The sequence below is a fragment of the Accipiter gentilis genome, chromosome 19 (genome assembly GCF_929443795.1).
Source record: "Accipiter gentilis chromosome 19, bAccGen1.1, whole genome shotgun sequence".
Taxonomy (NCBI): domain Eukaryota; kingdom Metazoa; phylum Chordata; class Aves; order Accipitriformes; family Accipitridae; genus Astur; species Astur gentilis.
The window spans coordinates 10,320,790-10,346,563 of NC_064898.1; the positions used below are offsets into that span (position 1 = coordinate 10,320,790).

The following is a 25,774-nucleotide window of genomic DNA, read 5'->3' on the forward strand; positions in this document are numbered from 1 at the left end:
CAAAGTTTTCAAGTACAAACCAGAGATAACACAGGAACTGGCAAATATTGACTCAGGAAGAACTGAAGATTTTACCCTGAAAATATAGATGTATCACATAGGAAAGACATCCAACTTGGTTGGATAAAGATATATTTCAGAAACACATAATGCCAAAAACATATAGAACAAACCAAGGGAAAGCTTTTATTTAACTTTAACTTTACTCCTACAGTATAAGGCCCTTTTTTAGGGATACAGCCTGCTAATGCACCAGGACTAACATTCGTATCGTCTCAGCCAGAAAGGTACTTGGGGATCCCCACAGTGTGCTAGACAGACAATGAAGAAAATAAAGCAGGAGTTAAGTGCTGTTTTAGGTTTACTATCGTGGCAAGCAGGCTATACCACCACCTTTAGCCCTCTGTATTTTGTCTCCTAAAAGAAGAGTGACTTGAGAGGAGTAATTGCATAACGTGGAGAGCTGTCTGCTCTCAGATGTGCTGGTGTAAGCATGCAGCCAATTCTTTGTTGCAAGCACTGAGAATTTCCCTTAGCACTTCATTCTGTATCACCCTGCAGAACCACTTACACAACAAAAAATAGGCCATTTATTGGAGCTCACATGAGAAGTAAAAAGAGTACAGTAAAGGTAGTCTTACCTCCCTTCAGACACTGGGAATCCCAAGCTGTGCAGCATCAGACACACCTCCAGTCTGGGCACGGCCCATTGTGCAGATCCCATCCATGAAGAGGTTCCCCAATGTTTTGGTCTTTAGAGCTCTTGTAGGACCTTATGAGAAGAAAACAATTCTGGTCATCATTCCTACTGCCAAACTAAAGGATGTTCGCATGAGAACGTGCTGCTTCGCTTTGAGATGAAGACAACTCGCAGGTGCTGTAATTGCCAGTGCCAGGAGGGAGCTCCTACAGGTTACTTCATTACGTTTAGCTGGCCAGGCATTTTCCGTGGATGGGGTATAGGTGCAGCACAGGATAGGCCAGAAGGCCAAGCTGCACCCATGCCACAGCACGGCGTAACCTGTGCAGTAAAATAACCTGCGCCTTCTCAGGTCAACTGGTCTGTGTGTCATTAACTCCTTGGTGTACAACAGTCTTCTGGTTAGGACACTACTGAAATATGACTATTGTAACGTACAGAGCATTGTGTCCCTGGCCTAAAGGGTGAGCAAGGTTATTGGGTAACTTACCAGTTTTCAGCAACGTAAACATTAACTCTGTGGGAATTTAGAAGATATGATATAGCACTATAATAGAATTATTTAATTGTTCTGCAACTTGAAGTCTCCAAAAGGATGACAGATATTCTTGAAACATTAGTTTAAAAGTTAGCCTGGAGCTGCATAAGAACGCCAGTGCATAGAGCAGCTAAGTAAAGAAAAAAGAAATATCCCCTCCCCAGAGTTAATAAATATATTTCAGGATACAAATCCTCTAATGCAATATCAAAAAATACAGAAAGAATGCCTTCAATAGGTCCAACAAAAAATTCCATTGCAGCCAGCATTCCCTTGTGCGCACGTGAGTACAGTCCCTCTCCCACAAGTCTGGCCTGCACTTTCCCCCACACCTGCTCATTTACACCCTCCCTGTCCTGACCCCACACCAGTGGCAGGGTGCCCTCGCCAGCCACCTCCTAGCCCTGGGCAAATGGCCTTTCACACCACCGGCAGGAGGAAGCTGGAGGGGTGTAGGGAAGAAAGCCTTTTGCCTGTAGGATCCACATCCCTTCCCAGGAGGCAGGGGCTGCTTGCACACCTCCAGGAGATGGTGAGCACTGACAAGGGTGCTTGGTTGGGTGCTCCCTGACGTTTTACATCTTTGGTCCTGGTCCAGTGATTTCACATCTTCCTCCTCCCCCCTGCATCTGTTGCTGCCTCTCGTCAGTTAGTCAATTTTTTTAATTATTTTTTTTTTTTCCCCTCTGCAGCCCTTTTTTTCTGGGAGGGCTTTAAGACTTTTCAGGACAATTCGTATTTAGGAGAATTCAAGAGTTCAAGAGGAACTGTAGGAGAGCAGCACCCCCTACAGCCACCGCTTGAGGCTGAGCAGAAGAGCCAGGGTGCTGTCTGGACTTCCACAGCATCCACCTTCGCTGTTTAGTCATGTTAGAGGGGATATGCTTGGCTTTATTATCTGTTACCCATGAATTCGTCTAACCCTTTTTGAACCTGCTGGTACCTGTGATCCGCATCCCTAGCATCCCCTGGAAACAAGCCCTCTTTTAGTATTTTAAACCAATCTTTTGCTGGTTTTATCAAGTAGCCCTAGTGCTGATGTTACAGGATTCTGAAAATAGTTCTGCCTTACTCTCTGCCTTTCTGCTTTTGTAAAGCTCAGCCACATTGATCACACATCCCAAGCTGTACGTACATATTAGACCATGGTCTTAAACCAGAAAGAAAACCATACTGCATTCCCTTCTTTAATTTTTTCAGCATCTCTTTTAACCAAGAACAGCTATAATGTACTAATTTCAAAGTCACTGATTGTTAGTGTTCAGTCTTTTAGACTACTAATAACAACCACACTGTGCTGCTCCCCCTTAGCTCAGGAGATGAAATTTGCTTTGGTGATGCCCCAGATCAGCAGATCAAAGCAGGAGCCTACATGCCCCCAACGCTTCTCTTACAGGTGTTTCAGATCACATGCAGGACTTGGAGCACAGGATCCAACTTAAGTTACATAGTGGACCTCCATCACTAGAATAAATGAGGATGAAATGCTACACCTAGAGAGAGATATCGAGAGAGAAGGTCTAGAGCACAAGTCCTATGAGGAGCAGCTGAGGGAACTGGGGTTGTTTAGCCTGGAGAAAAGGGGGCTGAGGGGAGACCTTATCGCTCTCTACAACAACCTGAAAGGAGGTTGTAGGGAGGTGGGGGTCGGTCTCTTCTCCCAAGTAACAAGCAGTAGGACAAGAGGAAACAGACTCAGAAGTTGCACCAAGGGAGGTTTAGATTGGATGTTAGGAAAAATTTCTTCACCAAAAGGGTTGTCAATCATTAGGGAAGGGAAGAAGTTCTTAGTTTATCAGAAGGACGAAGCAGGTTTAGAGCCTTTCATATTTAGGTCAATAATTCTAAACTGTGACCAATTTACAATGGTAGGAGTTAATTCAGCTAAGCAACTCCTGTGATATCTAGCTTATTTCTGGAGAACAACTCCACCTGGAAAACCTACAGACTACACTTTGTTGTGAAAGACTACACTTTGCCCTAATGGAGAAAAAAAAGTTTGGAAATAATGGCAGCCTGCTACCAAAGTTCTGCCTGCAAGAACTGCCAGTTTGCAAATTGCCATGTGCACTGAATAGTCACTCAAAAATAGTTATTTATTCCATACAAATAGTTCTAACCTTTGCATATACCAGAAAGCATAAAACACCGATGTTAGATGATGCACTTAAAGAAAAAAGGAGTTGAAATGTAAAATGCCATTAAAAGGCAAGGACAATCACAGAAGAAAAGCCATTACAGTAAAAGCACTCCTTCAGGCTATCGACTGTTCCCACGTCACTGTTTACTGTAGGATCAGGTACCTGAAGGTCCCAATAATCTGGTGACACCACCAGTAATTTTCAATAACACACATAAGTAATTTCAGAGACAAATCAACCAAAACATTCAGCAATCCAAGTACATCCCAGTGAGTTACAGAGACATAATCCTTTTTAAAAATGCCATGAACAGAAAGTTAGGCACCCCCAGCCACTTTTGGCATGGCAGGCTCTCGTACATTCAAACTGAAAGACTACAGCACATCTTTAAACAGAATTTGGAAGACTAAATAGCTCTACATATAACATTAAGTACCTGAAAAATCATAGCAAGGAAAGAACTGGAAGTCTTTACCTTTTTTTTTTTAGTACTCTAATCATAACAGACTTTGGGACTTGGAATCAGGCAAATTTCATACAGTAGCATTTTTCAGGAGCAGCACCTGAATTCAACTTAAAAATTTTGCAGGGGAAGACACCAAAATATCTTGCTAAATGAGTAGTCTTTTATATTACATTTTTATTTTGCAAGAAAATAAATTATACAACTTAAAAAATAAAATTCAAAAATTAAGCAGTACATCAAAATAGTTCAGCTGGACTGCCATACAGAAACTACCACCATTCAAAATTGTACAGCATTATTATCTCGGTAGTGGCACACATTCAAAATTGTAAATACCATACGTAGATAGATATTACAACTCAGGAACTCAAGTTTGCTCAACACTCCAGACTACATATAGTGTATATGACAGGAAAGCTTTCATGTATTGTTTATTTCACAAATATGACCTCAAAGAATTACAAAGATAGCATCCCAGTCATTTAGATGAAAATAGAAAACAGTTTGAGTTTAAGATAGCAAATCTTCCTGTAAAACTATCAAATCATTTTGCCAATTGTATTTTTAAAATTTGCACTTTACAGGACAATGGCATCCCAATGCAAATAAATGCAACATATGAACATTCAGAACATTTGCGTTAAGTTTAAAAAGGTGAAAACAAGAAAGTCACATTGTCTTTTGGAAATGTAATTGCATTACAGTCGTAACAAATGAAAGACAGATGAATAAAATTAGAAGCTAGGGACACCAACTGTGGAAAGAGGAAAATGGAAGACTTCAGAATCGAAACCGAGATCCTCATCAAGTTGTTGGGACAGAGAAAGATTTAACAGTATTTCTTAATTAAACCCATTAAGAGTGATTCCCTCCCCTGCCCCCCCAGCTCTTCTACACCAGATTTCATTCCATAGCTATTCACCGTGGCAGTGTGTGTGGCAACATGTTTTTCAGATGCAGCACCTCTTTAAGCTAGGTCTTTGGACATATCTATTCATAGCTAAAAATTGCAGCCTTAAAAGTGCGTTGTTGCCATATTGCAAGTGAAGAATAGTTCATTTTCATTTAGATCTGAACTCTACCCTCCCCAAAAGAACAGTTTACCACAGGTATCTCCCTGTGCCCCAGGTGATACTAGTTTTAAGTGCATATTGGTGAAAGTGACCTGATGAAGGACGCTAAATGTGATTCTGCATCTTTAACAAATTTGCTGGTGTGAGTCTCAGATTTAATAAAAAACCTGACATCCATTTCCGGTATGTATTCAATGAAAAATGACCATGTCATAGGCACATTACCAATTCTCTTTCTGCATCCTGGGTGTTGAGAAATATATAACACTTGGGTTGTATTATTTTATATTTAATAGTTGAGGGAACATGTAGCTCCTTAGCTTTTAGCAACCTGTTGCTTTCTGCATACACTCCAGCTTCCTAAACAGTTGTATCTTAGATGCTGCCTCTTAAACTTCTCTCTCTCAAATCTAAATCAATGGCTTCAAAATCAGCATTACCCCCTTTGCAGTTCTTTCTGCTTAACCAGAGAAGAACAAGTGTGAAACTGTCAAGGGTTGGAATTTTTCATATTGAAAAGAATGTGCTCAGACTGTCACGTTTTCCCCCAATTATCTCAAGTGAGCATTTATTAACTTTTAAGTTACAAAGACTGAAAGTCTTGCAGCAGAAAGCTTTTTATTAGAATTTTGTTTTCTAATGTTCAAATAGTTTTACTGGTTAACTACATAGAGCACTACTTGCTTTTGATTCTGAACTGCAATACTACAGGGCCAACATAAAAGATGCAAGTTTTAAACAGCATCTGCTTTTGAGTATCAAAAAAAGCATGTAACATAAGCTGTGAGATTTTAATCAGTTGTAATTGGCCAGGTCCCAACTTCTCTCCATCTCTTGTTCATGAAAACCTCACTAACAAAAATTTCTTCCCCAAATAGATGTCCAAGTACACACTGTTCTCAGGCAGTCACATTGGCTTTTACATTAGTAATATAGCATGCAGCCTGTTTAAGGGTGCAAACAGCCATTCTTGCAGTGTTTGCTTTTAAACTGCTCTTATTGTATACTTCACTGAAACCATGTGAAAGCAAAACTCCTCCTCTTACTTACTGGAAGGTTCTCCTCTGACTAAAGTTAATTGTATCCTCTTCCCCCTTTCAATCATCAAAGAAAATGAGACCTTCAGATGATGAACTTGAACTGGTTAATTAAAAAAAAAATTCACACACTTGCAATTTATAGAATATTCATACAGAACTGAGTAAAGCTCAACTTACCTTTTGTCCCAAGACAGGCACTCTGCTCCAGTGATTCACGTTATCAGTCCAATACATGCTGGGACATTTTAGAGCAGCAGAGAGGCAGGCAGTGCCAAATGACTACTTAAGATGATTGAAAATAGAAGAGGTAACATTAAAAAGTTGAAATTCCTGATGTGTATTTGGCACTCTCTCTGCATACACTGACCAAGGTATCTTCCCTTAGCTTTTTACCATTTTCATTAGAATTATATTTCCTACCCTGCCAGTTTCAAAATAAAAAACAGAAGGTTTGTTTTTCATACAAAGATGTTGACTTCTAAGCAACAAACCAGTCCAATTGGATTAACCTTGCATGTACATATGAAGTTACCAATGAGGAATTAGTACAGGGATCTTCAAGTGTTATTTTCTTTCTGGGGGAGTTGTGCATCAATTACTCTTTAATGCATTCAGATATATGTAGTCATACTTAATTATTTGGAATACAAATATTAAATGTACAAGGAAATACACTTAATATTTCTGTTCAGTATAACAGACATGAAAACTGCTTTTAGAGTGAAGTATCACTGAAGAAAGCTTTACCTTCTCAAAAAGGATTGTAGCAAATCATCCATCCAAACAAGGTAACAAATAACGTATATCCACTTGTTTACAGCAAACAATTTAAAAACAATGATCTCTTGCTTAAGGAAAAATATCACCCATGACTTGGAATTACTTTTATGTCACTTCTGTGTCAATTAATAAAATCCAGTTACTAGATTGAAGCACTGCTCTAGCCAACAGGTTTTAACTGTAACAAATACATATCAGTTGTGATGCATGTGTTTGTGTCTCTCAAATGTTATTACATAAAAAGGATCAAATGTGGACAGTACATTACTCTGTTGATCCAAAACACAAAAGTGAAAGTGCTACTTCTAGTTCTAATTGCATTAAAAAAAGACACCAAACAAAAAAAACCAAACCCAAAACAAAACTAATTAGCAGTTCCTCAGTGCATGAATATTTGAATATTTTTTCCTTGTGCAAGTACTGGTCATCTAAAAACCCAAACCTGTATTCTTCCTGGTGGGTGTAAATCAAATCTACTTTAAAAAGTTCACAATGGGCTCTTCATGAATGCAAGTTTCCCACAAAACAGCATGCTGTTAAAAGTGTGCAACATGAAGGGAATGCCATCATGCTAGCTGAATGAGATTGGCAAAATATAGTCCTCTGTAAGGTAAGGCAGGGATTTTAATACGTAACGAAAGTCAAAACAAGTCCTTCTGCAGCACAAACTGTTGCAGTTGTCTGTCCAAGCACCCTTCCATTTATGTTCTCAGCATCCTGCAGAGTCCTCAAATTATGCCATATATATGAAGGTGTTGATATCCGACTCATCTCTTCTGATATATTTGTGCTCTATAAGCCATTCAATTTGCTCTTTTATCATTTTCTTCTGTGGCAAGAACATGTTTTTCAATATTTCTACCAGTTCAGTCTGAAGCTGGGCATTAGTAATTTTCTTTCGCATTTTCATTATTTGGATGATAGCCTCCTGGTAGGGGACAAGAGGAGAAAAAAAAAAGTTACTTTTTTTTTAAATGCCTGGGTGAAGTGACAACGTGAACACAGCATTAATAGGGGGCTCCTGGAAAGGCAAGACAGCAAGGAAATCTGTATTTTGCCTTAAAAATCAGATATATGCTGCATTTCTTAGCCTAAGTAGATACTGAACTGCTTTTACAAAGAAGTTGGTAAAGGAAAAGAATGAAGCACTGGCAAGATGCAAGAGATAGAAGACAAGTCCAGTCAAAGGGGAATCTGCAGTTAAATCATTGCTAGAGTGTAAATTACTCAGTAAAACCTAATGTTCATTCATTCTCTGAGCAGAAGTCGCCATTTCCAGTGTGACTTGTGACATACCTTGTGAATACCTCGTGAAATGCAAACTTAATGTCAAATTGGAACTCACAAGGAGTTCTCATTTCACAAATGCAACCAGGCATTAATCCTCTGCTGGAAGTATGGCCAAGATGTTAACTCAGGTGGTACAATTCACAATGTGCATTGCCTGGAATCTAATCTGACTGATAGAACAGACCTGCAACTTGAAGGTAAAAAGGGAATTTTGAGACTCTATTGTAGGTAATGATCTCTGATGCCCAAGAAAATTCAGGTTTTTTAGAACTGTCAGCTCAAAAGATTTGACATGAGTACCTGACTGAAGGACAACCAACCACAAAGCAGGAAGCTGCAGTTCGTACACCTAAGGTGTACTTACAAACTTTCCCTCTGAAAAGGAGGCCTCTCAAAGTCACAGTGCTATTACTAAAGCATGATCCCATCTCTGAGATCACTCTACTCTCTTCACACAGAGCAGTCAAAAGAGATGTGAAGATCAACAATACTGTTTGTTCGTGCTGGAGGCTCAAGTCAGTCCACTGCCACCCACCACTACACAGTTGTGCCTTCACCGCTTGCTTAATATCTGCTTTGTCCTCTTTAAAAACTATGACCTGGTACATCAGAACAGGAGGCTGATAACTACAAGTGCACAAACACACATGCAAAATCCAGTGTTCACAAAGGATATAAGCCAAATAGCAACACTAAGTTCCGACAGGATTCAAAAGCATTTGTTTCATACATCAACGTCCAAATGTGGACAGCATGCAGTAATGATAACACAACAACAGAAATAGGGTAATTTTATATTCCTCTGGCAGTTTACTTGCCTGGGTTCGTAATATTCTTAGCTGGACTATTCCTTCATTTTCCTCTTCCCGCATTCTCTCTGTAGTAAGTTGCAATCGACCAATCAAATTTATCTTGCCCCTTTTCTGAACTTTAGCGTTTTTTCTGAAAAAGTTGCATTGCATGAAAATAAGCAAAAAAATACATTTTAAGTTAAGGAATTCCTGTTAAATTACATCAGCAAGGAGTAGCATCACATATCAGATATTTATAGGCTATTAGCATTGCAGCAGTGAGATAGCTGGCTGAAAAGACTCAATACCAATGTCTCCGTACAATAAAACCTGAATATATTAGCATTACAAAAAAATCCATCAGCTGAAACTGACAGTGTCTGAAGTTGAAAAGTTACCAGTACTATTTTAAAGAATAAAATTTCAGAGAAACAGATTTCAGTTTAATTACATAAAACTAGGGTTCTTTGGAGGAAGTTCTTGCAACAAATATCAGGAAATTGGACTAGTCAATATTCCATCAAAAGAACTGTCTGCCTAGCAGAAAAGAAGGACAAAAACCAGCTATTGTAACAAAGAAAGCTTATGGCATTCTTCAGTGGTCACACAGAAACTTTCTGTACAGCCTGTCTCTTCTGTCATGCCCTCTCACCATTTCCCAAAGCCCATGATCCTGATGACAGGAACAAACATTGTGGCCCTGGGCAAGAAACTAAGCCCTAGGAAAGCAGATTTATCACCTCTCTGTCTCCACAGATCCAGATATCTGGCTGCTGAGTATGAAATCCAGAATCTGAGGTTACTAGCAAGGAGCCAGTTTTAATCATAGTCATTGATAACAGAGAGAGGCAAAAACCAAAGTAAAACATGCTGAATGTAGTATATACCATTTAGATATGCTCTATACTGTCTTACGGTCTGAAGGATTTCAAAGCACCAGTAAAAGAGCACTGCAATTCTCACTGAAATAAAGACACTCCTCTCCAGTGACAGCTACACCAAGAAGCCTGGCTTTTGACAGCATAACATATTATTAAGTAGTTTCACTTCCTTTTTTAACTTATCACTCCGCTTTTGAAACTCTGTGTTTGTGTGTGTGTGTGTGTGTATAATAATCAATACAGCACTAGGGCTCTCTGCTTACATGCTATTCTTCCTATATGAAATTTCATGGGCTCATTAGTAACAGGAAGATAGCAAAGCCTCTGATTTTGCACCTCATCCCTAGGTGTTCATGAAATTTAATTTCACAGCAATCAGAATCATAGCAATGTTTGTCTGAAGGGGCTGCTGGTGGTCATCTAGTCCATCCACCTAGCTGAAGCATGACTGTCGCCAAAACTATGTACGGACAGGGCAGCAAAGCATGTGTCTAGCCGAATCTTGAAAACTTTAAAGAACAAGGGTTAACTTCAAGAAAATTCCTTTAGTTATAAAATATTACATTGTTATTTTACTTTTCAAACATCATCTTACATTAAACTGAACTCCTGGTTCACCGAGAAGAGGGTTCCTTCTGTAAAGTCTTTGGGTGAATTGACTTGAGGTTCATACAATAAAACCTGACGTTTCAGCTTTGGAAATGCTACAAGAGACTACAGAGAAAAGGGGAGGGGGGAGAATGAAAATAAAACACCAGACTTTCTAAATGGAAACAATTACTTTTTAAGAACATAGTCTGCACAGCCGTGAACTGTAGTGAGGGAACCACGTAGCCTTGTTTGGAGCTAGAGGGCAACAAGAAGATACTAGTAAAACCAGAGAGGGGGCAGTTTAGCAAATCTCCTTCTGAAATGGGTTAGCGTAAGTAAAATCACATGAAGTAAACTGCACGAACTCATAGCTACAGAAGTGGTGTTAAGTCTAATTTACATAATTTCTCTCTTTATTCTTGAGCTAAATAATTAAAAGTTTGAGAGACCAAACACTGAAGTTATTTTTAAGCAACATTTATTTATCAGGTGTCACTGATTTCCTAGAATTAGACCAGTCCCACTCCACAAACCATGACCATAACTGTGTGCATATGGTCAAAAAAATCTTGCTGTTCCCAAAGCTTAAGTTAGATAATATTGGGTAGAGAGAATGTATTAATGTAAAGGCTGTGTGTGCTCAGCAGTAGCGCGAGAAGCCAGCATTACAACTTATTAATCAGCAATAAAGGCATTCACGTTTCAGTTTCAAAGTGTTATCTGACAGCGCTTTAAAAATACTAATCCAGTATTTCAGAGTACAAAAATCAAGAAGAAATCTGTTTCAAGATAAAGGGAGATACCCATAAAGTCCTCCTAAGTTCTGCATCAGGGAGTTCTGTTGCCAGTTTAAGATTTTCAAAGCTGATCTTCTCTCTGGGTCTTTGGTTCCATGCAAACAGCACAGCTAGCTGAAATGTTGTTACCTCCAAGTCATACTGGCCAACCTCATTCTTAAATGTTATCTGTGAATAGAATGACAATTTTACTTATAAGCCTTTCTGGATCACAAGCTTTCTAACTAATATAAATACACAGAAAGTACAGTCATTGAGACTGATACAACAAAAACTATACACTTACAATTCCATTGGACATGAGGTGGTGCCAGTGCAGTTTTCTACCACTGTGATTCTTTTTATAAAATTCTTCAACTTCGGGGATGAGATCTTCTAATTCCGTGGGCAGCGAGACAAACACTTTTTCAGAACTTCGGGACCAGGCGCCAGCATTTAAAATTTTAATATTCACAGAGTCAGCTGTAAGACAATATTGGATTATGTGAATTTCCAGGTATAACAGATAGATAAACAAAATGCATTTTTTTTTTCTAAATACAATTATGGAGCACTGAATTTTCAGAAAGTAGCAGGGTATCTACCTACTTAAACATTAAGGTACTCTACGCACCACTGGCTTTCTGCCAGCAACACTGATTGAAATCTCTGGTTTTTTGGCTTGCCTCTGCTGAGCTCCTTAAACCCTGATGCAGCTTTATAGCTGATGCTTGTAAGCACTACTCAAGGGTTTTCAGCAGTACCAGGTCCAAAACGGGATGTTCCTCAGCCTCTCCCACCAGTGAAATTTAATCTCAGAAATATGATTTAAGCTCTTCATAGCATGCATCCCCAGCCCTCCTGCTGGCAGATAAAGGAGGAGCACAGCATGAAGCACTTATGATGAATGATGAGTGCATAAAAGAAGGGGGTAGTTCAGGCATTCACCTGGTTGATTCTGATTCAAGCCCCTGCTTGGAATTTATCTACAGGAGTAGGGAGTCTGTATCTACAAGATTGCTCATAATGAAAACACACAACACAATAACTTACAGAATGATATAGCTTCAGTGTCAACTGTAAATGAAAGCAGAGTCTACAGACACTTCCAATCTAGGGGTAACAATACCCTGAAGACTATGTTCAACCTGTAGTTCATAAAATTTCTAACTCAAGATTCAACAGAATTATTTTTTGCTATGAGAAATGAAAAATAGCAAATAATTTGAAAACAATACCTGGTAAAGCAAGCTTATTATTTTTGTGCATTTCTTTGAAGGCCTGGTTCAAGTCTTCAGACACTTTGATATCCTGGAACATTCTAGCCAGCTTGTTTACATAGTCTGCTGGCATTCCTACTTCCTGTATAAACAAACAGAACACTAGACTATTACATAGACAACTATGAACAAAAAGCTTTATTTTTAAAATAATAAACTCAAAAAAATGAAAAGCATTAAAGTATACACGTATCATCACTTTACAGTAACAGTTAATCTGCAACGCAATATGAAGTTTTTTTGCATGGATCATAAGTAGTTACCCCTTAAGGGCATATGATGATTCTTTTAAAAACTTCCAAGTGCTGAAGAACATATGCACGCATTAAGAAATCAATGAATCCTGAGACTTGAAGGAATGTTTAAGACATGCAAATAATATTCTAATCTACATTCAGATTTCACAATTAGAAACATCTCAAATTATTTACATACCTAAACAAGTACATTTTGCTCATTTGCATATGGACTATATGAAGCCTTCAAGTAATATGTGAAATGTTTTAAAATCTATCACTACCACTATTAGGATCAACATTTCTCTTTGAAAAGAGCTAAATTGTTTTACTTTCACAAACTATTGCAATAAAACAGAAGTGTAAGATGTCCTGAGTGGCCTGCAATTTAACATAGAACTCACCTAAGCAAGAAGGGTATCTAAGTTCAAGAGTGGGAATTCATACCACAAGCAAGAGGCACAAAGAAAGATGTCAGGCTACTTACTCTGAGCCATTCCACCATATTCTCCTCAATTTCACTATCAGCTGATATATCTAATATCAGGCGTCTTGTTAAGTGAGCTTTGTGATATCGCATGAAAACATCTTTATTCTGTACGTATTTAAGTACCAAAAGCTGTAAAAAAACCCAAGTAGATTTTAACATTTATTTGCATTGTCGGTCAGACAAATCTCTGAATGCTGATCTGATGCCACTGTAGACTATGAAGTAGGAAAAGGCTTTTTGACATTGCCTTAAGAGCAACTGTGTTAATACTATCACAGGCATCAGCTATGAATCTTTCCTAATATCACCCCCCCCAATTTTTTCATTTGTCAACCATCAAAAAACCTTCTCTTAAATCAGAAAGGACATTGACACTGGTATGTAAAAATCTCCCGTATTATTTCCTAGACTAACGTTAGTTACTGTAATACATTACAGTCTGATATAGCTATTAATTTAGCATACTAATTTTGTGAACTGACACAGAGACATGAAGCACTGCATGATTTACAAGATTTAAACACACACACACTTGATGACATAATAAACTCTTTTCCATATTATTACACCTTGCATAACCATCTTTGAAGATCAAAGCCTCGACCCACATAAGGAAATAAAACAAATTCATTCTTCAGAATAATTGAGAAGTAGAAAGCAAAAACATACCACTTCTTTAAGCTTTGCTTCAATTTCTTCAGAGGTTAGTTTTTTGCTTAGTGGTGTTTTTCTTAGCAACATGTCACAGTAATTAGCAAGAAGCTCAGGGCATTTGGATTCAGGCTGTGTTTTCAATCCAACACTAAACAAAAGAACAACAACATATCTTCAAACTGTATAGAATCCTGCTATTCTGGAGTAGTCACACTGTTAACAAGACAGGCCACTCTTTCCTGATCCCCTTGGCAAGAATCCTGGTGGTGAATTCATATTGTTGTTAAACTAATGAAAAATTAGGAATAACTCCCTTTTCTTCTTGAAAGAATAAATACTACCAAACGTTTCCAGACAGCTTGATCATTCCAACTGCTTTTAATTTTAGAACTCTAACAATGAAGGATTATATTGAAGCTGCAGTTTGAATCAACTAACTATTGCACAGCCATAAGTATTCCAGTAAAGAATTAACAAATGCTGCAGTGAAATACTTCACTTGTCTTGTCATTATGCTCTAACAAAAGTCTCAAGAACAGCCTCCTGCACCGCACTTCACAGACTGAAAAACCCAACACATCTATCGCATAGTAACAGGATAAAATTATTTTATAACAGGTATAAACAGTGGACTAACAGCTTGGAGATAAAAATCAGATTAAAGTTGAACCAGAATATGCTACAGTAGACAGACTTTGGTTCCTCAAAATGCATGCAAGCACAAGGTTGCGTTCTGAGCCCGTGCCTAGACTAGTGAATAAAACAGCACCAAGGACCAATCCCTATTTCTAGAGTCAGATGGCATGGACTTGATTGCTAGTCTCAAGGGCCCAAAACAAAGGCAGCAAGTAAGACAGCAGCTAAGAAGCTGTGGGGATGCTCAGGAACCCAGTGTTGCCTGTTCTCTCATCCTCTCATCAGCTAGTGCAGACAGTGCTAAAACTCTTCAGACAACTTGTCCTTTTTAATTCATGAAGCAGCTTGCAGGCTGGTGTCTTCTGCCCTCCTGAACACCATTTGGAGTAAAAGCAGATCACTAGTCTTTTGGTTATTACAAGACAGAACCCTTATGTCATGGTTTAACCCCAGCCAGCAACTAAGTACCACGCAGCCGCTCACTCACTTCCCCCATCCAGTGGGATGGGGGAGGAAATCGGGAAAAAAGTAAAACTCCTGTGTTGAGATAAGAACGGTTTAATAGAACAGAAGAGAAGAAACTAATAATGATAATGATAACAGTAATAAAATGACAACAGTAGTAATAAAAGGATTGGAATGTACAAATGATGCGCAGGGCAATAGCTCACCACCTGCCGACCAACACCCCGCCAGTTCCTGAGCAGTGATTCCCTGCCCCCCCCCACTTCCCAGTTCCTAAACTAGATGGGACGTCCCACGGTATGGAATACACCGTTGGCCAGTTTGGGTCAGGTGCCTTGCTTGTGTCCTGTGCCAACTTCTTGTGCCCTGGCTGGGCATGAGAATCTGAAAAATCCTTGACCATAGTCTAAACACTACTAAGCACCAACTGAAAACATCAGTGTTATCAACATTCTTCGCATGCTGAACTCAAAACATAGCACTGTACCAGCTACTAGGAAGACAGTTAACTCTATCCCAGCTGAAACCAGGACACCTTATTTAATCAATGTGTTCCCAGGTAGTTCTGAACAGGAGTCTTCAAGATCCTGACAGCAATGAAAAATTACAAAACTCCATATTCTCAGGCTGAACTTAATAGCACAAGTTAAGCAGGATGAAGTTTCATTTTACTTAAACCAGGCTGCATAAGTAGACAACTTGAAGGAGCTTGGGAAGAAGAATGCTGAACAGAAGACCATTGCCATCGTGGTGGTTTCCAAGAAACCACTAGGCAGGTTTAGCTTTAGGACTGAAACACAGTTTGAATGAGGTATTGATTTGCGATGCTCCCAGGGGAAATGGAAACATTAGCAGAGACCCAAAAAACTCCTTTACCTTGCCTACATCTATATGAAGCACACAAAGGAAGGATCTAGTCTTTTGTGAAGGCGTTCCTCCAATAACATAAAAACAGCAAAGCTAATCCCTCTCCAAGCTTACCATTAGTCCGATATCAAACACAGAGGAAGAACCAGAATGCTGAATAGATGTTTATACCCAGCCACCCCTAACTAGAAGTTATTGGAAAGGGAAGCTGGCAGTGCAGCTACATAAGCTTTGTTTCCATAGTAAATCAGACTACAAACTATATATAAGCAATCCCAACCACCCGAATATATAGAGAGATTCCTACTCAAGTGGCACATCACATGTTAAATGTTAACAATCAAATTAACTGACTGCTACCTTCTCTTGGCTGAGTTAGAGAGGCCACTGTAAGTACTGTTTTTCTTCGAGTCACGCAGGTCTGCTTAATCTACTGGAAGTTGTTTAAACTAGCCTGGTTAATGCTGCACCAAAACAAAAATGTAACACCCAGACAGGTCACACTCACAGCTGGCACAAGAGGAGATGGTAAACAGCTTGTGGATGGTTACACCTTAATCGGATACAGTTAGTCCCATGAAGATTACTGCCTGTCTTCCCCAGGACTTTTACTGAAGTTACAGAAGAGTTATACAGCTCAGGTTTTTGGAATTAATAACCCAGGAAGGTGTTATTAAATTCAGCTTACAAATTGACTCATTACTCTACTATAAAAGAATAGATCCCCAATTACTACAAATAAATCTGATTTTAAACAGGCTGCTATTCACTGATCCACTGCCATGTGAAGTGTTTTACCAGAGGCTGATAAGCAATCTGAAATTCCATAATGCAAAGAACACAAAGCACTTTTAAACACAGTGTTAATTTTTGAAGAGATCTTAAGACAGAAGCTCAATCTTTAACAATTTAAAAACTTGATTCACATAAAGTTTATATGGCTTACCCCTTTTGCTTCAATGGCAATTCAAGTTTAAATATTGTAGCATCATTCACAACTGCTTTGTACGCCTGAAAAATAATTACAGTTTTATTAGTGATTCACCCAATTTCTCTTTAACATATGGATCACAAAGGTTTTATCTCCCTTTAGATTACTGTAACATGTAATTAATCAGACTTCTTTATTAGCCCAAAGATTGCAGATTTGATTTTTAATATGAGAGTTGAAATCCTATGACTCAATTTCCCATTAACTCATGTTTTGCGTTTTCCTCTTTTCCATTAACATACTACTTTCCTTTAAGCAACAGCTTAGGAGTGGATTACATGGAGTAGGTTGCATATGTGAAGTCATGAGACTACACCCAAATATGTAGTAAATTCTAAACATAAATATATTGCTGAATCAGACATTAAGGCACTCCACACAAAGATCATCTTCTGATGTGCTTTACAACATTACAAAGCTGAACACAAATGCAACTTTATGCATGACTACAACACAAATTAAAAGCTAATCAGTTGATAGTAATTTTCATCAACATTTTAGTCTGCATATTTACTAAAGAGCAGCTTCTAGATTTAACAGTGAATGGACACAAGGATTTCAGAGACATCATAATTTGAATTACAACAATTCCTAAACTGAAAACAAATGATCAGCAGACACACATACCTTATCTCTCGCAGTAAGAAATCTTGGATCATCTTGAAAAGCTTCTTTAACCAACTTACTAAATCGATTAAATAGTGTGAGCAATTGCTCTACATATTTCTCAGAATCCTAAAGTTAAAGAGGCAAAAATCAAATTAGAAAATAAGGCTCTACAGAATTTAGTATCTTCAAGCCTGCATACTACAAATGAGCATTTTATCTTTATTCTCTGTACTGAAGAGCTCTACAGCTTGTAAGCCTCAACACAGACTTTCGGGATAGTATTTCCAATATACAAACATATATATATAAAAAAAAAAATATAACTTTCACATACTGTATAGTAACTTCCAAAATAAAAAAAAGTTTTCAAGGACCAATAAAAGGCACACCCTAATTGCTGCAGATACTTAGGCCTCTTAGACCCAGAGAAAAAGAGCTGAAAAAAGAAGAGTGGGAAAAAAAAATTTTTGATTTCCATACTGACCAACCACTCTCATATTGAAAGCAAACTTCAAATTTCATCAGGAAGTTAGAATCTGAAAAAATTGATTATGCCTTTTTAATTAAGATGCTAACACAATCCTACCATAGAAGTACCGCAAGCACTTAATTTATAACCTTTTCTTTACTGCAAATTTAACTCAAGTTTTAAAGCTGTAACTGAAAACATAAGGAATAAAAAATTATTCCAAAGACACTTAAAACTTTCAGTGGATCAAAATTTGATGTTTAAACATAAAATCGTCAAAATTTATTTCCATTCACATGTACATCCCACAAATATTTAACTTCCACAAAGTTGTTTTTTAATAAAATAACAATGAAAAAACAATACACTTACAGTAGTAATAGTTTCAGCAGCTGCTACCATATCTGCAAGTCCAGCACTAACAATATGTTCCTCTAAGTCTTTTAGCATAGGCTCTATGCCATTTGGAACTTTATCCATCAGTGAAAACATTAAATGCAACTCTGAAAGAGACAAATACTGATAAAGCCACCAGTCAAAGACCTGTATAAAAACCAAAGATACTGCATTTCTGCTAGGGATATCTCAAGTGGAACATGGAATATGTAAAGAACAGATAATCCAATTTATCTCTTAAAAGGAAAGATATTTTGAATACTGTCCTAATTCTGGTCCCACAGAAAGATTCTTCTGAAGGCAAAGAGAGATATTTATTGCAACGTAATACTCACTTATGCATGTAGCATCATAAGCTTGAATAAAAACCCCTAAAGTCAACAGCTATTTGGATTAAGTCCAGGTTCTCAGTATAACTGCCTTAAAATCCCTGGCAAAAATGGGTCTCAGTTGGAAGCCTACAGAAGTTTATGCAGAAAATTTTATGGATTCAAGATTTTTTTTTTTTTTTTAAAATTAAAGCCAAACAGAGCTGTCTTTGTATATCTTCCAATACCATCTACAATGTTTTGTTTTAATTAAAAGCATGCCAAATTCTAAAGTAACCAAAACTGACTAAGGTAAACAGCATTTTTTTTCCATTCTGTTTTCCCATAGAGTTTATTTAGTTTTTCTGAAAGTTACCAGTTCAAAAACTTTAAAAACTGATATGGTTTATTTGTCTACTTTTTGTGAAGGTATTTCAACACTGCTGAAAAAAAACCAACAAAAAACCAAACGTACTGAAACATCAATAATCATCTTGACAAAGCTGTCCACAAAGGAACATCTGGATTAAGGCCACCAGATTGTTTTAGAGAGACCACAGAGATAAGAACTAAACATAGCAAAGGACTCTCCTTAATGAAATAGAACAAACTGATCATGGACTCCTATTCTTTTTTCAATAGGAAAAAAGTTGATAGATGCGCTTAGTTCCTCAATGCTATATCTACTGTGAAGGGGGACAAAAGCCAAAGGCCCTGTCTTTGTTTTCTCCTCTGCAATACTTTTGTCAGCAACATCAAGATCCTGTCAGCAATGAAGATGAAATATATGTTATCAACTTCTGTAGCCCAACACCTGTTGCAGAACCAAATAGAAAAGCAATGCATGGAAGAAAAAATCCTTTTAGAATGTAATAATGCAAATTAACGAATGAAAGCTACAACCAACCTTCAGTAAAAATTTGCAGTGTTACTAGAGACAACTCAAAATGGGCTAAACAATGGGATTTCAGGAACCAGAAAAAAAATAACCACACCTGAGTCAGAGGTATTCTCAGTGCAATTTAGATGCACTGCAAGTGATGGCAGGACTGTTTTATACAGGGTAAGTCCAAAAAGCTCACTCAACTTTTACTGGATCTTTTAACCTGTACTTCAAAAAAGAATGAGATGGAGGAAGAGATGGCGGAAAAAAAGAAACAAAAAGATGTATTAAAGGGTTCTATATCTGTTTCTGTAAACTAAGTGATGGCATGAATAATTCAAGAAAAAAGTCAGTGGTTTCTCCTAATAAACAGTGGCAAAGGAAGACTTCAGGTACATCCCTAAAACTGCAGGAACCCAAAAAAACCCAGATTCTTCAAAAACAGATTTCAAAGTAACAAAACCAAAAGGAACATGTCACTGGAATGTCTCATACTTTATGACACTGAAAGGTAAAAAAATCCACATCGTAGTTGTTGGGGCACTTAAGTTCTGTTTTCATTTTATATTCATAAAAGCCAAGTATACTTTTTATTTCTTATGAAGTACTTCAAGAGTAAAATTTAGGCCTCCCATCCTCAATACTATAAGCAAAGAAAAATGCAATAAGCCAATTCTGAAAAGTGTTTGCAAGTTATGACATCTTTGATAGTTCTTAGTTGGAAAACCTGACCTCCTTTGACGGCATGTAAATATTAAGTACTTAATGTAACAGAGTATTTTACAGCAGTGCCCAGGTCATAGCCAAAAAACCCAGTCGTTTTTTGTCAGATGCTGTCTAATAAAGAAAACATTAAATTCTTTGGGGTGAGTGGTATCAGGAAGACACATACATTTGCAAAGCTCAGCAGAGGATACTATCATACGTATATATTACTATGCATAGCTCCAGTCTTTAAATACATTTTTAATCATCCTTCATTAAAACATTTTAAACAGCATAGGTAGGTCTAGGAAAAAAAAAAATTGGAAGAGATGCTTGAGTTCTTATATACTAAACGGAAGTATTTTGCAACCAAGCAGTATCACGAGGAAGACATAGCTGCAAGGAAAGAGAGGACTGTGTGAATACTTCAAGAAGTTTCTAAAGAAGGATGCTTTGGATGCTATAGATGAACCCTTCTGAAGCTCTACATTTAAATAAGCCTCCTGTATTCTCTCAAAGGCTGTAACATATGCTCATAAGTTAGGTGACTTTCTAGATTTAGCTCTGGATTACTGCCAGAAATCATGTTGCTAGATGAACAGATCAGTATGACATAGTTTTGAGGTCAAATATTTTCTGAAATTCTAGCTTTAGAAGTATTTTCTACACTGTTCTAAGTCATAAAACAGTTTTCACATTTGCATAGAAATGAAAACTTCATATAGACATTAGTAAATATTCCCTGGCTGCAGTATACCAAGACTTCAAAAGAAAAATTAACCTGTGATTTCAGCTCCTGCCCCTCCCCACCCTGGCCTTGAATTATGACATTTTCTATTACTTATCTAGTTTGGTTTATCATACAGGACCAACACAAGACTTCTGAATCACACTAACCTCTCAATTTATGGCAGCGGAGTTAAAAAAAACTTTTCAAAACTTTAAAAAGGCATGCAGAGCTAACTTTCAATACTCAGTGACATACTGGCTATAAAACCAGATGAAAAATTTGCAGATTTTGTTCACTGACCTACTGGTCCTGCACCAATAATCAGAATAAGAAAAATTTCTCCCTGGTTTTCAGAAAAACAGCTTTGTAAAGAGCTGCTTCACTTTTTTTCCAGGGGGAAGGAGGCAGTGGGGGTGGAATGAAGGGGGGGTGTTTGTATCTGAATGATTCAAATAGAAAATAAGACATATGCAACATTTACCAGAGTTGGTGAACATGAGGAAAATAAGTTGTAAGAAAAATAAAGAAAAGAGAATGCAAAATATTCTTTTCTTTCAAGTAAAATCAGAGCTAGCCAGTCATTCAACTTAGGGTATTGTACATACAGATTTCAGAAGCCATATGAAAAAATACTAACCAACGACAGTCATTTTTAATGGGATAAAATTGCCCATGGGCAGTAATGGTTTAGCTGTGAAACACTGCCACCATCTATTAAAAACAGTAATTTGATATATCTACAAACAAATCTATTTTTATGCAGATGATGTTGAGTTCATCCTGTACTGTTCTTAAAGCTTCACTTACTTTCTGTTTCATTTCGTTTGATCATGCCTTGGCATTCAGCTAAAATAGTCTCTTTAAAAGATGTCACCAGGGCATTGACGCAGCACTCCATTAGCTGAAATATATTAAACACAGAATTAGCTCATTTAGCCATCTGAACACCAAAGTGTGATCTGCCTCAAGTTTACCATGATACACAATCTAGTCTGTTCTCTACAACTCTGCTCTATAAAATAATTAATTCATTGATTCATAAAAGTATGTGTAGTTTGAATAAAATTTATACAGGAAACCATATTTCTTAAAAATGTGTAGGTTAGTAAATGCGGTAAAAACTCTCTTCCAAACCAGTAATGAGCTTAATATTTCTGTCACCTCTTCTCTCTCAAGGGACCCACCACTTTTGGAACACCAACTACCCTACTTAGTTTCCAAGTATACATCCAAGAGCTAAGAATAGTTCTCATTCCAGTGTATCCTATTTGGACCAGGCCGGTGGGTTTGAACAAGACACTACAGCTAGATCTAGCACAGAAACTGCTTGTATGTGTCAGGACCATCTCTCTTTTGTCAGCCGCTTTATACAAGTTACAATTTATAGCTGTGCAAAATGAATGATTTACAACTTCACAAAAGACAAAATACATTTTGATCCACTGCAAAAAATTCAGATTTAAAGGGTATTTATTTAAAATAACCTGTTTCCTGAACTAATTTCACCACAATTAGAAACTATTCATTGCAGTTAAATCCTCCTCCAGAATCTGAACTGTGTAAAATACTGCTCAAGGGAGGCAAAGAGGAAGGAAAAAAAACCCCATCCTTTATATTAAGTGGCCCTATTTCAGCCTAAGAGGAAATCTAGAACAGTTCTTGTGAAATTTCTATTGCTCCTTTTGATTGCAATGAACAATAACTCTTCCAGGTATTCTAAATGAGCACTGAGAAACCCTCTACTTAATAGGTTGGCCAGCTTATTTTCAAGCATCATTCTCATCCACTGTTAAGCATAGCAGAAAAAACAAACAAACAAACAAAACAAGCCACACCCAAACAAAAAAAACCCCAAAAAATCCCAAGCACAAAACATACCAGTCTCAAAGTGAAAGAATAAAAATCAACCCGAATAAAAACCTGCCCTTCAATCTGAACTCTGACCTACATTTACTATTAAAACATCTATAGAAACTGTAAATTGCCAGATTGGAAAGTAATACAGATTTTTGCAAGAAAAAAATATAATGGATGATTAAAAAACATAAACCTAACAGTTTCATATCAATCTACTGCTACCAAATAATACTGTAACACACACGAAAATAAAAATTGCAATGTAATAATACTATATAAAATACACCAGTTTTTCTACACATTATACTTACTGCTTCTACAGAGTTACATTCACGCCTTGTTTCTAAATATCGTAGTGCTCTTTTCTCTTCTTCTTTTAGTTTAGCATCTGCCTGCGCAAAAGTAGAACAGCAATCATTTTAAGTACTAACACTTTCAGAACGAAGTTACAACAGAATTTTTACTTACATATTTCATATAATTCTGTACACCATTTTGTTGTAAATAAGAAGGAGCCTGTGTTCTATAAAATCTCTCTGTTGAATCCAAATATGCCTTTTCAAAGTTATCCCGATATATCTGAAGTTTATCTTCAGGATTAGAACAAAGGTTAACTGCAAAGAGAAAGTCCAAACTTACTCTCAAGTCTTGGAAAATTATGTTGCTAATAATAAGCAAATCTCTCTCATTAAAGTGAGTCTTGTATTAAAAGGTTGCATTGAACAATTTGAAGTATCCTACAAATGCACTCTGATCCCTAAAGGTAACCAACATTTTCCAGGTTTTGCTCCAAAAACATTTAGATTAACTATAGGGAACTGGAAAGAACTGCATACTTATCTCCAGCATTTTAGAAATTCAAACGTGGTAACCAGAAATACACATACAACTGCAAAATTGGAAAAAAAAAGAAAAAAAAGTTCAGCATAATGCTAATGAAGTGAAAACTTTTCCACCTGACTGAGCAAACAACTTTTCTTACACACTGTTTTTAGAATCCCAATGTCCTCATTTTAGACTTTTTTTTTTTTTTTTTTGCATTGGGGTTTTGTGTTTTACAATAATGGAGACAGTGAACTTACTGCTGTGCTTTGCACTATTTGAAATAGTTTCCACCTTCCTCTCAACTGTTAAAGAGAAATAAATAAAGTCCTTAAATGGAATATGCTTTTAAAAAAAATTTGAATTGGACATCTATAAAGCCATCTGAGAGAGTATTAGCCACAAGTTTAATTCAACAGGCTGCAAAGCTTTGAAGAAGCAGGAGGTAATGGTGAAATATAAAAGTTTCAGATACACAGATCTGTTTTGCAAAGAAGACTGAGAGTCTTAGATGCAGCCTGTTTAGCATTCCCTCTTCAAAGTGTCTGAACAATCAGAAACAGTACAGAAAGGAGCACAAAGTTATATCTGCAACCCTAAAGGTCAAAAAGTAGTTGCTCTTTGAAAACACTGATTTTGCAGTAACCGATATGTAGCTAAATCACTTAGAAGTTAAAGATTTTAAACAGAATTTAATTGGTATCACATATCAAACACAAAAAAATCAATACAAAATGCTGAGATAATCATTCCAACCCCGCCATAATTGTCAACTTTGTATGATGAAAATTCACCTACTAAAGCAAGGAGGCAATAGAGATCAGTCTGTGCAAGACATACCATATGATTCTCGAACTCCAATAACAAGCTGAGAGTCAAAAGCTTCTCCTAGTCTTTCAGCATGAACTAGCTTCATTGCACTGTCCTGAAGTCTATTTTTTATATTTGAAAATATGGATTCATTCCAGGTGTCTAGCATGAGCTGTGTATCAGGAAGAAAAAAAACCAAACCTGTCAAGTACATGCAAACCTAAGTTTGTGCAAAAGAAATACAAGAGATCAGAAAAAGAAATCAAGCAATTTATAATGTAATTTTCAGGTTATATACAGCAGTTCAACTACCTTCGAACTTGATCTTGCTCTGAACTTGTTATAGAAGTAATATTGAGCTTATATTCTAAGCTTAAGTTATGTAACTGGACAACCAAGGGAATCAGTATCCGATTCATATATTAATCCCATAATTCTGTATTATTTCTACAGTTCTCAGTTATCAGTCAAGTAACTTTCCCAGCAATGCAATATGTCAGGTGTTGCAATATCAGGGGGTTCTTTTGAGCCAAACATCCAAATAGAGCTCACTATCTGGCAGGCTCAGTGTTAAACAAAACCAAAAACTCAGTTAACACCAGTTATATAAAAAAAAAAAAAAAAAGAAGAAAAAAAAAAAGACTGATGGTTTTGGATTGCATTTATCTAACATGAAAGTTCAGTATGCAAGTAATGCATATGTAATTTATAAAAACCTGGAAACCTCATCTAAGCACTGCAAAGTTATAAAATTAGTTATGGAGGCTCCTAACAAAATCCTCAAAGGGTGCCTTCATATTCCATTGTGTCTTTTTTTTTTTTTTTTTTTTTTTTTTTTTTTTTTTTATGATTGCTACTGACATTGCTGCAAATATATTGCATTACACCTTATCACCAGACCCAATGTGCTGCAGCTGAGTAACAGGAAAAGCTCACTGGCAGGCCAGGCCATGGTTACATCCACCTAAGCTCCACCAGTTGTTCAGCAGTAAATACTCAAAGCATGCTACATGTTTGCTAAAAATCTTAACTTGCTTTAGAATTCAAGTTACTGTGGTCATTTTTTTGCCCTTAGACACTGGATCTGGCTCTTTCTATATGCCACAGAATACTTAAAGAAATTATGCCAAAGCTTAAAAGATAATTTTTATTTTTTCTATCCAACTTGTGCCATTTCATTGCTTTAGAAGAAAGCTCAAACTTAAAGTATCTTCAAATATGACAGTATCTGCTATGAATGTAATATAAGCATGCCAGTTGTCAGTCCACACTGGCAGTGGAAAGCAGGTTGGAATCATAAAATTTACCATTTCAAACATTATCTCATGAATGTGAATAAGCTTACTAGAAACAAGCTTAGGAAGATGACACAGCTGTATGGCAAAGTTAATAGTAAAGATTAGATGGCCTTGTTCCATTCTTGCCTGGTAAGTTTTAGATTTTAACAGAGCAAGCACCTAATAAAAGTCAGATAACCTTTCAAGAGAGTTTACCATCCC

At 37.1% G+C, this 25,774-nt stretch overlaps 1 protein-coding gene across 4 annotated transcripts in view; it reads right to left on the reverse strand.

Annotated features, from left to right (window-relative positions):
- Nucleotides 1–3,999: 3,999 nt before the first annotated feature.
- Nucleotides 4,000–25,774, reverse strand: part of CUL5 (cullin 5) — a 34,814-nt gene continuing 13,039 nt past the window's right edge. For 3 of the 4 annotated variants that reach the window (XM_049823545.1, XM_049823546.1, XM_049823547.1), the window contains 15 exons: nucleotides 24,306–24,447; nucleotides 23,112–23,257; nucleotides 22,955–23,035; nucleotides 21,594–21,687; nucleotides 18,137–18,267; nucleotides 17,314–17,421; nucleotides 16,642–16,706; nucleotides 13,743–13,875; nucleotides 13,071–13,202; nucleotides 12,306–12,429; nucleotides 11,375–11,550; nucleotides 11,095–11,256; nucleotides 10,296–10,414; nucleotides 8,847–8,970; nucleotides 4,000–7,666 (listed from right to left, as the gene is read on the reverse strand). In XM_049823545.1, the coding sequence (XP_049679502.1) occupies nucleotides 7,472–7,666; nucleotides 8,847–8,970; nucleotides 10,296–10,414; nucleotides 11,095–11,256; nucleotides 11,375–11,550; nucleotides 12,306–12,429; nucleotides 13,071–13,202; nucleotides 13,743–13,875; nucleotides 16,642–16,706; nucleotides 17,314–17,421; nucleotides 18,137–18,267; nucleotides 21,594–21,687; nucleotides 22,955–23,035; nucleotides 23,112–23,257; nucleotides 24,306–24,447 (1,932 nt within the window). In that variant the 3' untranslated portion in view covers nucleotides 4,000–7,471. The remainder of the gene's footprint in view (nucleotides 7,667–8,846; nucleotides 8,971–10,295; nucleotides 10,415–11,094; nucleotides 11,257–11,374; nucleotides 11,551–12,305; nucleotides 12,430–13,070; nucleotides 13,203–13,742; nucleotides 13,876–16,641; nucleotides 16,707–17,313; nucleotides 17,422–18,136; nucleotides 18,268–21,593; nucleotides 21,688–22,954; nucleotides 23,036–23,111; nucleotides 23,258–24,305; nucleotides 24,448–25,774) is intronic. The other variant, XR_007508867.1, reaches the window with a different exon arrangement.